Source organism: Betta splendens, chromosome 4 (genome assembly GCF_900634795.4).
Source record: "Betta splendens chromosome 4, fBetSpl5.4, whole genome shotgun sequence".
NCBI classification, from domain to species: domain Eukaryota; kingdom Metazoa; phylum Chordata; class Actinopteri; order Anabantiformes; family Osphronemidae; genus Betta; species Betta splendens.
In genome coordinates, this window is record NC_040884.2 from 33,539,667 (window position 1) to 33,553,709 (window position 14,043).

General features: G+C 40.1%; 1 protein-coding gene across 3 annotated transcripts in view; it reads left to right on the plus strand.

Annotated features, from left to right (window-relative positions):
- The window catches only part of LOC114853252 (uncharacterized), an 89,871-nt gene that overhangs the window by 27,111 nt on the left and 48,717 nt on the right, over positions 1–14,043 (plus strand). Inside the window, exon 4 of one of the 3 annotated variants that reach the window (XM_029146408.3) lies at positions 6,266–6,312. The exons of the other annotated variants lie outside the window; for them this stretch is intronic. Within the exon in view, the coding sequence (XP_029002241.1) occupies positions 6,266–6,312 (47 nt within the window). The remainder of the gene's footprint in view (positions 1–6,265; positions 6,313–14,043) is intronic. 3 annotated transcript variants of the gene reach the window in all.

The following is a 14,043-nucleotide window of genomic DNA, read 5'->3' on the forward strand; positions in this document are numbered from 1 at the left end:
GCACATGTGGGTGGGTGTATGCGTCTGTGTTTGTGTGAGTTGGTATGCGTGTGGTGCGGTTGAAGTGTGGGGGGTCCGGTTTTTCGCCCGGGGTACGGTGATCGTCTGCCTGGGTGGTCTCTTTTCTGCTGACCCCACCAATTGCTGGCCTTGTGCTGCAGGCCGCTGTAGCGCCAGGGGATGAGGTCGGGCCGATGGGGTAGGCCCCGCTCCGCCCATGCGGGGGTGGTGGACTGGGGGCGGGCCCCACTCTGGGCGCGGGGGCATCTTCTGGCGGGCTCCCTACGGACCGTGGGTCCTCGGGCTCTACTCTTTCAGGCCGACCCTCCCGCCGGGGGGAGTGTTTGCCCCTGGTTCTCATGGGGCGGACAGCGTTGACCCCCGGTGGCCCACTCTGGCCTCGGGTGCTGTCTCTGTGGCTGCTGCAGCTCTGCCTGGGGGGCTCTGTGTGGGCGGCTTGGGTCGCAACACCTGCCCTCCTGGAACTGAAGGTGTGTGTGCTCCCTGGCTGCTAGGATTCATTCCTCTGCTTGCTGGATGGGCGTAGTGGCGGAGCCCCTCACATCACCCTGGCTTCCACAAGTGGCATTGTTCATGCACCAACGTCTGCCTCACCCTTTGGGTGAATAATGTTAAGCTACAGCCTTACTAACCTTGTAGTGGGACACTTTCCAAATCCAACTGTAAGTATTATTGATACTTATCACTACCAATATGAATAATGTGTGAATATGGAATTTGTGGTGTTGTATATCATGACCTTTATTAAGTAGTATGGGATATGTATAATAATGCACATATGTATGTATATTGTATGTATATGTTTGTATTAGTATGTGCACATACCTTAGCACTATTATTGGTATTGGTATTAATCTCCAAGGTAAACCACAGCACAAAAATTGTTTAGTTATGAATGTGTTAGCCTAAGGTACATCCATGCTTCTTATTTATTTATTCTATTTATTTATTTATTTATTTTTTTTTGCTCCGATTGTTTACTTAACAGATTTGCTTGGTTTCAGCAGCTGGTTGCACCCCTTACCCCCCCACCCCACCCTCCCGCATACACACCCTAAAGCAGAAACCTAACCTGTCCACCAACACAGCAACATCACACACATTTTGGATTAGCTAAATAAACCATTAAATAAACCATAAATCAGGAAGAGTATATATATTCTATATATACTCTTCTTGTTAAAGCAAAGCTGTCCATCACAATATGGCATTCAGCGTAATATATGCTGCTTGCTTAACTGCTGGACAGAACAAAAAAAAGACGAAAAAAAAAAAAAAAAAAAAAAAAAAAAAAAAAGAAAGTTTGAGCAGTTTTGAATACAATGCCTTTTAGTCAAACATTCAGTCAAGGTCCATATGGATATTTTATTTGTTCTAATTATACTATGTATTACTGTATTGTAATGATTAGTATTAAAATTAGTATTAAATTAGTATTAAAAGTACTGGCCTTTTTTTAACCAGCCAGGAATAAATGAAATGAAATCCCTCAGTCTGAGGGAAGTTCGATATTATCCTCCAGTTTGGCTTCACTTCACACTTGCAAAGAACTGGCCCGTTACGTGAACAAAAGACACAAAAGTGAGTAGGTGTGATGAACCCTCCCCCAAGAAGGAAACCAGATTGAAAAGGTTGACATGACTCAACTTCCACACAACTTCACCTGAGCCATGAAAACCAGATATATTTGTAAACTGCTTAAAAAGAAAATTCTTCATGGATCCATAACTTTAAAGGTTCCACTCAAATCAAGGCTCTGTTAACATGATGCTGTATGAAGGAATTTAGTGTCTGTCCATACAGTATCTCTCTCTCTCAGAGAACCAACAGCCTAGTGGTTAAGACACAGAAGCTCCCAGCTAAAGACTCCTGGTGTAAACTTGCCTCTAGTGTCTTTTATTTACAACAAAAATTCAAGTGACACAAAATACAGAGATCTGTGCACCTAGGCATCAGTGCCTCAAGAATGGACAGACACTGGGCCTGGTTGTACAGCAGGAAATCAGCATCATCATCCACCATATCTAGTAATAAAAGGACATCTGAATACATATATGTGTTATGCGTTATGCCAGCTGATATTCATTCAGTTCTGAGTCATTTCAATCACCTTTACTGCCAAATGTTACCACAATCGACTGATTGTGGCGGCTCAATAATTTAAGTTAACTCAGACTTTTCCTAAAGTAGAAACATTACCAAAGTGCAGGAACCTTTACCATGTAAAAAGTGCAGGAACCTTTACCATTAGTAAAGTTAGGCATTATCCTCTATTTACAAAAGCCTTCACTTCACACCTGTAAAAAACTGTCTCATCAGTTAAACAAAGGACTGTGAGAAGGTGTATTTTTAAAACAAACTGTTTTTGTAAGTTGGTGGTTTAATATAATAAACTTTCATATTCTGAAGCCATAAACTTAATGTTTTCTTGTTAAGTGTTATTTACAGATTTTGCAAACATCCAGTTCATTTGACCATTTTCTAAACCAGGTTGTCTGATAGGTCATTGTCCCACATTCTTTTAGAGCAGAAATGTTTTTCAAGGAGCTTCTAGATTATATGTCCTTCATGGGGGACATGGTCTTCACACCACAGTCCTTTGTTCAACTGATGAGCCAGTTCTTTACCGGTGTGACGTGAAGCCTATTGTAAATGGAGGATAATGTGTACTGTAACTTTACTCAGTCTGAAGGTTCCTGCACTTTTGGTAATGTTTAGACTTTAAGAAAAGTCTGTGAGTTAACTTAAAATGTATTGAGCCATCACAATCAGCCGATTGTGGTGACATTTGGCAGTAAAAGGTGGCTAAAATGACACAGAACTGAAAGAATATCAGCTGGCATAACTCTGGTAACACATACATGTATTCATATGTCCTTTTATTACTGTATATGGTGGATGATGATGCTGATTTCCTGCTGTACAACCAGGCCCAATGTCTGTCCATTCTTGAGTCACTGATGCGCTTTGCCTTGTCTAATTCTTCTCACCTCGTCAACAGAAAATGGGGTGTGCAGATCTCTGAATTTTGTGTCACTTAAATTTGTGTGGTAAACAAAAGACACCAGAGGCAATCATCAAACCAGGGGTGTGTTCCAGAAAGCAGGGTTGATTGACCTTCTGCTAAACCCTGAACTCTGGGTTGATTAACCCAGAACTTATGTATGTCGGTTCCAAAACACCTGATAAGAGTTAGGTTAATCTCCTGTCGGTAACTCAGCGTTAACGCACATGCACGGCGTATATATATAAAGACATTGTCAATGGATCACCAAATTCACGAGTCACCATGGAAATCCGAAGTGACACTATAATGGCAGCGTATTTCAACGGCAGAGTTGGAGGTTTTAATGCAGAGAATGAAGAATTTAAGCCGATCATTAATAGAAAAAGCAACACAGCTGCATCATCGAAGGAAAAAAAAGAAAAATAAAGTAAACTGAGTTTATTTAATTACCGTTATGTTCCCCTTTTCTCTTTTATTGTAAAGGGAAATTTATACTATTAATTCCATGAGATTCTAATAATATTAGATAATAGTAATATTCTTGTTTAATAAGGTGTAATCCTTCTGGAGCAAGAGGAACTCTGTCCCAAGTCAAAATGAAACACAAAATCCTACAAAAAGGTAAGATTTGATTACACAATTACAGGATCTATATCTTTCATAGGCTTCTACAATGTTGTAGTACTCTGACTTTATTTCACATTGATCTTATGGGTTGCATTGTCTTGCAGTCACTGATGGACGGATTGTATTATTGGACCCTCCAGAAAGCACACAGTCTGGGACATTGTGTGAAGCAATGTAAATAATATTCCATTTTATTTTTCAGGACATGAAGAAATTATGAGTGTTTTGGTGCAGAAACCTTAATAAGATTGATTCTGACAAATCTTATGTCTTAAGAGTCTTCCACATCTGTGGTCTACTTGGTTCATTACTGGATCCTCTTGGTCATCTTCAGCAGGACAAGAAGGGTGGCTCTCCTCGTATTGTGGCAATGTTGTGAAGGACCACACACGCCACTATATTGTCACATGCCCTCTCTGGACTGACCCACGTAAACACTGAAACCTCGCCTTCAGGATGCCTGTGGTCATCTCCACCTTGGCCGCGTTCTGCTGTGGGCCCGGTTTAACTGTGTCTGTGGTCCAGGTTCAGGGTGGGGTGTCATCAAATAGGGCAGACAAGGGAACCATCTGTCCCCCAGCAAGTAGCTATTGTAGTGTCCTGTAATGATTTAAATGTGTTTTAAACAATAAAACTATACAGTAAAAACATGAACTTGTGTAAATTACAACATACCCTGTTGAAACATGTGACATAGTGATGATTCCCTGAAGATTCTGGAAGCATGCACTGACCCTGATCATTTGGCTTCAACATTAGTGATGAGATGGGTTGCATCAAATATTACCTAGTGTGGTGGAAATTTTCCATAAAGAAGCAGATGAGAGAGTTGTCCTTTTGTGCGATTTATTAAAATAATAAAGAAAACAAAAATAATGGGGAAAGCAAATAAAAAGCATGGATGTTGATCGTGCACATCAACAAACCAAAAACCAGCTGGGGAGATCAGTGCACACACCCCGAAGGTGTGATGCAAAGAGCCCATGATCCTCAAGTTGTTTCTGCCTTTTAGCTTCTCTGTCCGACTAGGGTGGAATGTCTTTCTAACCCAATCAAATTACATGCACCATCTCCTCCCTGTCGCAGTGTGTGTGAAGATATTTACATTCTCACACCTGCATCGCTGACGGCCAACTATCTGTGAGAAAGGAGCACCAAGTCTCAACAGACAGAGACACAACTGCCTGACCTTGGGTTTGGGAGCTAGAGTTGAGAGTCTATCAGGCAGAGACAACCATTGAACAATCTAGGTGAAATGTCAAATGCATACAGTAAGACAAAACATAAGATATTAATTGCAGAACATAAGTCATAAATCATATAATAACTGCATAGAAATAAGGAAGAAACAATTTTTCCCATAACACTAGTTAATGTAAACAGTAATGAGTTTAATGGTCTTTAAACCAAAAGATTCAGACCCGCGTTTGTTAAGTTTGAGATGAAATGTTTCAAATGGTTCGTTAAATACATTAACTATTCTTTAGAAAAACAATAACGCTCCCTCCTTCAAATAATTCTCATATTAAAATCATATGAAAAAAACATTGATACGTGGCTTTATGACCCTCTCACGATGGAAAAAACTATAATAAGCTGTGCCTCCACGTCCACGGGCTCGTCATCAAACGGGCACGTCCTGCTCAGTAACCTCCGAAACAAACTTACCCTTCTTCAGAGAGTAAGTTTCTATGATTACATACATACCTTGAAAGTTACCTCAGTTTTTGGAACTGAAAGCTGAGGTTAATCACTAACTTACCCTCAAACTTACCTGGGTATGTCACATAACCCGCTTTCTGGAACACACCCCAGGAGTCTCTAGCTGGGAGCTTCTGTGCCTTAACCACTAGGCTGTTGGTCCTTTGAAGGTGACCTACTGTATGGACAGATACTAAATTGCCTCATACAGCATTATGTTAACAAAGCCTTGATTTGAGCGGAACCTTTAAAGTTATGGTTCCATGTTTTCTTGTTAAGCAGTTTACAAATATATTTGGTTTTCATGGCTCAGGTAAAGTTGTCTGAAAGTTGAGTCATGTCAACTCTTTCAGTCTGGAGCAGAAACAAGCTTCTACAATTTGTATCCTTCTTGGAGGAGGATTCATCACACCTACTCACTTTTGTGTCTTTTGTTCACGTAACGAGCCAGTTCTTTGCAAGTGTTAAGTGAAGCCAAACTGGAGGATAATATGGAACTTCCCTCAGACTGGAAGCTTTTGGTCTTTTCTGCTGTCATTTATTCCTGGCTGGTTGAAAAATAATGCCAGTAAATTTAGTGCTAATTATTACAATACAGTTATATATAGTATAATTAGAACAAATAAAATATCCGTGTGGATCTTGACTGAATGTTTGACTAAAGGGCATTGTATTTAAAAGTGATGTAATATTCTACTTACTTAGACATAAATAACTTTAAGTTCAGTTATAAACTACTTTACATTTAAAAGTAGGTTTTTTAAGGTTTGTTTACTCATTATATATGTGTGTGTGTGTGTGTGTGTGTGTGTGTGTGTGTGTGTGTGTGTGTGTGTGTGTGTGTGTGTGTGTGTGTGTGTGTGGATTACACATCACTGCTCCACCTGGTGCATGAATGTGCAATTGCAGGTCATTTCAAGATTTATGGGGCGTCATCAAAGCGAGTACGGATTACAGTAAGTACATCACAGTGGGAGGTCATGACTGGTGTAGGGGGGCTTGGTGGAATGGTTCCTAAGTCATGGTAATGTCATGACGACATCAGTGTGAAATCCAGCAGGAGCGAGGCAGCAAAAATTTGCCGCTCCATCTGTAAATCCTTTTAAAATAAAAGCTTAGTCAGCTTTTTGTGACTGTCAGTGATGTCTCTTTGTCAATTTTTTTATCTTTGTCAAATTATAATGTTGTTAACCCTTTAATCTTTGTCCACTTTTTGTTTTGGTAATCTTTTTAGCCTTTTGTCGTCATTTTAATCATTGTCATCGTTTTAACCGCTGTCATTGTATTAACCGTTGTCAACGTTTTGTCAGGCAACAGCTCTCACACTATTGATATCTTCCAATTTGTTTATTATTAGTGGGTGAGCTGGCAATAGCTAGCACACTAATGAAATCCTTCTTTTTTCTTAATCACAGTGAATGCTGGAAGCATTGTTTAATTTTTCTCGACGGCCATTTTCTTTATTATTATTATAGTCGTTCTTATGTTTGTACGTTTTTATGCATATAACTAGTCCCACATTCTTTCAGCTCCAGAAATTATTCAACTATCAAAATATTTAGCTTTTTAAGGAGGACGACTTTCTTTATTATTTTTCTTCTGTCCGTTTTTCTGCGCCTTACTAGTCCTGCATACTTTAAGCTACAGAAACAGAAGAGTTTTGAGGAGAAGACTTTTCTTATCCATATCTTTCATATTAAGTTATTAAGCTTTTTCCAACTTTTTTTGCCTCGTTGAAATGAATGGAGAAAAAATGTCTTATGGGTAATGCAACCTTGAATATGGTGTGAATATGGAATAAGAATATGGAGGTGTTTGATCTTACCAATGTTACATTTTCTGATGCATGTGACAAAAATATGCATAATCACTTTTTAAATTTTTTTTTATTCTTTTCTTAGATAAAACAATTCAGCTACTGTATACTTTATTTGTATTCTCCACTTTTAGCTTTTCTTCAAAATCTTTAAGCTTTTCTTGAGGAGCAAACTCAATATGACAGCATTCAGCATCACATTTAGAGTGCAATGCATTATGGGTAGTGAATTGTGAGTAATTGAGGCACTCTAACAGAAATTTGTGTGAGAGGGTTAGGGTTAAAGTGATGCTTTCAGTAATTGACAATGCAGCTTTGTTGTCTTTGCAAGCCCACCTTTGTAGGTGGCAACTTGTGGTAGTTGCATTTTAACATTGTTATGTGAGAGTTTAATAGTGTTATTAATCTCATATTTTCTTCAAGTCTGTATTAAATATGCATAATCACCTTTAAGCTTTGTGCTTAAAGTTTTTCATCGTTGTTCTTTTCTTGGATAAAACTGTTCAGCTATACTTTAGATTTATTTATCTTTTTTAGCTCTGGTTAGAGTCACTAATGATCTTTAAGATTCTGGAAAAAATCGTGGCTAAACAATTATCTGACCACCTGAGTGGGAATAACCTGTACGAAGATTTTCAGTCAGGATTTAGAAAACATCATAGCACAGAAACAGCTCTGGTTAGAGTCACTGATGATCTTCTATTAGCTCCAGACAATGGTCTAGTTTTTGTCCTTGTCCTGTTTGATCTTAGTGCTGAATTTAATACATAACATTCTATTACAGAGACTAGAACATAGAATCTGAATTAAAGGAAAAGCACTGGGATGGTTTAAATCCTATTTGTGGAACAGATTCTAGTTTGTTCATGTTAATAACAAATTCTCCACATGCACAAGAATTATTATTAATTATTAGGAAGCGTTCTATTAATTTTTATTGTTATGCAGATGATACTCAGCTATATATGTCGTTGGAACCCATTGCAACAGATCAACTAGTCAAAATTCAAAGTTGTTTAAAAGACATCAAATCCTGGATGCCCCAAAACTTCCTTCCACTAAATTCAGATAAAACTGAAATTCTTATCGTTCGGCCTAAGAATCAGAGGGAGTTTGAGTAAGATAGCCACCCTGGATAGCATAACAATAGCTTCAGATTCTACTGTAAGGAACCTTGGTGTCATCCTTGACCAGGATCTCTCTTTTACATCATAAATTAGGGGGGTTGTAGATGGCGCTTAATCACGATCTTGCCTAGGGCGCAAACCCTGCTTCGTAGTCTCGGTACAGAACGTCACATCACTACTGTATCTAGAGAAAGGTTTTTTCTCTGTCAGCTCTGATATCCTGTGGCTTCTGGCATGAATCCTTCACTCTTAAGTGGGAGACCTGGGTTTGATTCCTGCCTGTGTCATGTTAATACATGCATAAATTAAGTTATATGTTTAATATTATTATATTTAATATTATTATTTAATATTACTTTACACATTTTCAGCTTTTCAACGTTTAACATTACTTAACATTTTTTATCATTTTTTTAATAATGGTCATCTGTGGGAATCATCGTCAACTTCCTTTAACGTTCTCAACGTGTATTGCGCCATTAGTGTGTATAGCTGTATAGTTGATGACAACATCAACTGAAACAGTTTCATTGACAGCTCAAGCTCCTGATATACAGAGTGTGTTTTCTATTTTCTTTTTTAAAAATCTAAGCAGATTTCCTACCTGTTTCATTTATCAAATTAATCTTTTTTATCATGTTAGATTTTTTTTGTCAACGATGTTCCTTGGTCATCTTTTTAATCTTTGTCAACGTTTTGTCATAGTCAATGTTCTGACGTCAGCAGCTTATACTGTAAGCGTTTTTAGCCTTTTCAACAACGGACCATCGTGTACAGACGATAAGACATTAACAAACATTGACACGTGTAACCGTTCCTACCTTCAGCCCCCAGACCGTAGTCGAGAGTCGCAGGGGATGCTTATATCTGCTCCACAGGCCGGGGCTGCAGTCCGTCTCAGGGTTACCTCCTTTACTGTATTGCTCTGCAGCAGCAGTCAAGACTACTCAAGCAGCTTGCTTGAACTGGGCTTCCTTTATTTATTTTTATATTGGTTTCTCCACAACATTAGTAAAACTTCCCCTTCTTTGTTCACGCTCCGTTCTTTCTCTCTCTGCACACCTAGCACTGCTCAACAGCTTTTTTCTCCCGTTAGCACACCAATCTCGTCACTTCCTCTTTCTCGGCCACACCCCCGACCACACACCATACACTCAGACTGCACACTGGTCATTAACACAACCATATGCCACTCATATAAAACAGGGCATCTGCAAGGACAGCTAACATGCCTTCTTCCTGCTACAAACAGCTGCCGTAACTAAGAGTAACCGGGGCGGCATTCGGAAGTCGGTCACCAGTTAACATAGTCGCAACTTAATACGGAACACCGGCTCTGGGCTCTCTGCTGTGGGTACTGGATCCCTACGGGCAGCCTTGTCCTGCTCCAAATGGCTTAACTTGTTGGCGCTGTACTCTGGCTTTTACAACTAACCATGAATATCAGACTTTGCTGAAAACCTTGCTGTCTTCTAATATACAACTGGACCTCTGACCATTGAATATTAGTGCTGTAAGTGTACGCGGGGAAAAACAATGGCGGATCGAGCAGTTGCTCTCCAGCAGGCTGGCTCTGCCCCCTCTCCTGGTCGTTGCTGGGGCAGGTACAACAGAATCCAGGAAGCACTTGTTGTAGTTTTTAAGCCTACAGCAAACAATCTGCTTAGGCATCTTACGGGAGTTTTAAATGATTACTTCTTTACATTTAAATTATGGAACCGAGTGCACACTACCACGTACAGCGTTCGATTTTATTAGCATATTATTCCTGCGGAAGAATCAGATGTCGCAAATAAATCTGAGCGACTCTGGATTTTGCCTTTGAAAGCTCCGGTAAATAAATACGCTTTACGAAGCGTCCACAGTCTGTGGCTTTCTCATGTGCTCTGGGAGAGCATTCTACAGACTAGGTGCAGCTGAGCGAATTATCCAATCTCCTCTTGAGTTTGGTCTTCAGCTACTGTAAATAAGTGTAAAACAGTCCTTATTACTCATGCAGAATCCATATATGCAGAACAAACAACTTGCTGCATTAATGAGTCGAGGATCGGAGAGTCCTGGCGTTCTGGGATACCACAAAGAGTTTATTACAATTTATTTATTTTTATTATATAATATTCTCTACAAGTTAGCAGTGGTAGTCTGCCAGACTTGTGTTAAATACCATAAGAAGAGCGTTTAAAAGAAGTAAAGTGAAAGGTTTTGGCGTCTCACAGCCTACGTACATTAGGTGGAGTGATCGTGCAGCCCGATCTCCCATGGAGCTTTTTCTTTGTCTCGGAGCTATTAAAGTATAAAGTATTTCACACCTGCTGACCGAGTGGAGACAATATATTAATGTCTCTGTGCCAATATGGAGTAGGGGGAAGAGATGTGAAGTTTGCTTTAGCGACTAAACCAACATCAGACGCCGTGTTTACGGCGTGAAGCGAGTTCCAAATCCACTGTGTTGCCTGTGTAATAAAAGTTTGTTTTTCTGCAGATATTGTGGTAAATGTCATTACGGTAAAGTATAATGTTGCAGCTTCCGTTTAAAGGACACATTGACTATGGCTTACTGGTTTAGCTGTTTAACTTGATCACCTTAAAAGTGGTCAAGGTGGTTTATGCTGCAGAGCAGGAGTTATTTTCTTTTTCATTCAGTTAAAAAACGTTAACATTTATCGTGCGTAATAAACACATGTAAAACATACAAGCTGCTGCATTAATGCATTGCTTATCTGCTAAGTCCTGACGTTCTGACGTGCCATAGAGAAAGATTTAATACAAAGTATTTATTTATGTTAAATAAAATCCTCTTACAGATTTTATGTGAACGTCCATAAGAATGGTGTTTAAAAGCAGTTAAGTGAAAGGTTTTTAATGTCAGGAGTAGAGAAAAAAATTCTTGGTTTTAAAAGCAAAATGTTGTTTAATTAGTAGGGGATCAGATTAGGGGACTCTGCCGGTGTGCGCACCCAGTTGATTCATTCCGCCTCCAGACAGGCTCTTGCAGCGACGTGTTTGGGGTCATTGTCCTGGAAAAAACGATGCCGTGTTCCAAAATACTTTTTAATATATGGCCCCACTGTGCGTTTGATTATGAACTCCTCAAAAACCTGTCTATCCATAATACCCTCGAAAATAATCATCGGTCCTGGTCCCAAACTAGAAATCATTCCCCAAATGTGGAGTTTGAGGGGATGTTTAGGTCGCGGTTTGGAAACCAAGTGTCCTTCCTTTGCAAAGCTCATTCTGGCAAAATTCTCCAATGCCACAGTTGACTCGTTTTTTTCCCAAAAGGAGAAAACGGGAAACAACATTAAATCCATTTATGTGTCTGGTTTTGAAAACACCGTTTTCAATTCAATTGAATTCAATTTTTTTTATATAGCGCCAAATCACAACAAAGTTATCTCAAGGCACTTTACAAAGTAAGGTTTAATACATCACACAACTAAACCCAACAAATCCCACATACAGCAAGCATTTAATTTGACAGCAACAGTGGAGAGGAAAAACTCCCTCTCTAACAAGGAAGAAACCTCCAGCAGAACCAGGCTGGATGCCTCGACCGGTTGGGGTGAGGGGATAGAGAGAGAGATAAGCACAGCAACAACAACAAGCAACAACAAGCAACAACAGAGCACAGGCAGGATGGTTGGACCAGGGACTGGATACAGGCAGGATAGTTGGATCCGCAGCTGCCCATCACAGACACCAAAGTTTGAGTCCAATTATACCTGTATGTGAGGACAGAGTGGAGGAGAGAGAAAGAGACAGAGAGAGAGAGAGAAAGAGAGAGAGAGAGAGAGAGAGAGAGAGAGAGAGAGGGAGAGAAGCAGAACTACTGGAGAGAAAGAGACAAGGTTAGTTGAACATAGAACAACGATGGGAGATTATTGGACAGAAGAGGTAGCAGGAAACAGAGGAGCTCAGTGTATAAATTAAGTCCCCCAGCAGTCTATGTCTATTGCAGCTTAACTAAGAGATGGTTCCTGTGACTAACAATCATTGCCAGTGACCTGTACCATCTCTAACTATAAGCTTTATCAAAAAGGAAGGTTTTAAGCCTAATCTTAAAGGTGGAGAGTGTGTCAGCTTCTCGAACCTGAAGAGGGAGCTGGTTCCAGAGGAGAGGAGCTTGGTAGCTGAAAGCTCTGCCTCCCGTTCTACATTTAAAGACTCTAGGAACCACAACTAGCCCAGCGCTCTGAGAACGAAGCATTCTGCTGGGAGCATAAGAACTATGAGGTCTTTAAGATAAGAAGGAGCTTTATCATTGAGTACTTTGTAGATGAGTAGGAGAATTTTAAATTCTATCCTACATTTTACAGGTAGCCGATGCAGAGAAGCTAATGTAGGGGGAATGTGATCTCTCTTGTCCTGTCAGAACTCTGGCTGCAGCATTTTGAATAAGCTGTAGGCTTTTTAAGGAACGGTTAGGACATCCTATGAGTTAGGAGTTATAGAGTTAGTCGAACCTAGAGGTAACAAATGCATGAATCAGTTTCTCTGCATCGCTCTGAGAGAGGATGCTTCTGATTTTAGCTATATTTCTAAGATGGAAGTAGGTGGTTCTGGAGATTTGTTTAATGTATGATGTAAAAGAGAGATCCTGGTCAAAGATGAGACCAAGGTTCCTCACAGTAGAATCTGAAGCTAATGTTATGTCATCCAGGATGGCTATCTGACTCAAAAGTGTCTCTCTCAGATTTTTAGGCCAAACAATAATAATTTCAGTTTTATCTGAATTTAGTTGAAGGAAGTTTTGGGACATCCAGGATTTGATGTCTTTTAAACAACCCTGAATTTTGACTAGTGTGGTTGAAATTTCCCATAAAGAGGCAGATGAGAGAGTTGTCCTTTTGTGCGATTTATTGAAATAATAAAGAAAATAAAAATAATGGGGAAAGCAAATCAAAAACATGGATGTTGATTGTGCACATCAACAAACTAAAAACCAGCTGGGGAGATCAGTGCACACACCACGAAGGTGCGATGCAAAGAGCCCACGATCCTCAAGTTGCTTCTGCCTTTTACCCCTTTCTCTGGCTCTGGTGGAATGTCTCTCTAGAGCAATGGAATTGTTTGTGTCACCTTATCTCGCTGTGAGTGAGAATGTTTGCTTTCTCACTTCTGCATCATCACGTCTTGTTATCCAAAGGAAGGAACACCAAGCTTCCAAGACAAGATGCATTCACTTTACCAGCCTTGGGTCTGGTGGGGAGTCAGATAGGAAGAGTCAGAGTCCGGGTGTAAAAGACAAACATATATCATAAATTATTAGTCAGTCAAATGGATAATCAGATGTTTAGACTTGATGTACGACAGGGCGCAAGAGATTATTTTTTATTGGGTCAGCTTTTCTTTGGAGCAGAGCAGATTACTAGGTAACCACTGATGCAGTGGGTGAGTGAATGTAGTTGGACGACAGTCAGACAGACAGAGACCACAGTCTCCTCAGCTGTACAGTGCATTCGTGTTATGAGTCCAGTCCAGTTTATTGTTCAGACGCACACCCAGGTATTTGTGGGAGTCCACTCTCTCAATGTCCCTCCCCTGGATGCGCATCAGTGAGATGACAGAAGGCTGCTGTCTCCAAAAATCCACCACCATCTCCTTGGTTTTCCTTGCATTGATTAGGAGGTGGTTCCGCTGGCACCAGTCCACAAAGTTCTGAGTAAGTCCTGTGTACTCTGCATCGTCATCATCAGTGATCAGTCCTACAATCGCAGAGTCGTCAGAGAACTTCTCCAGAACAC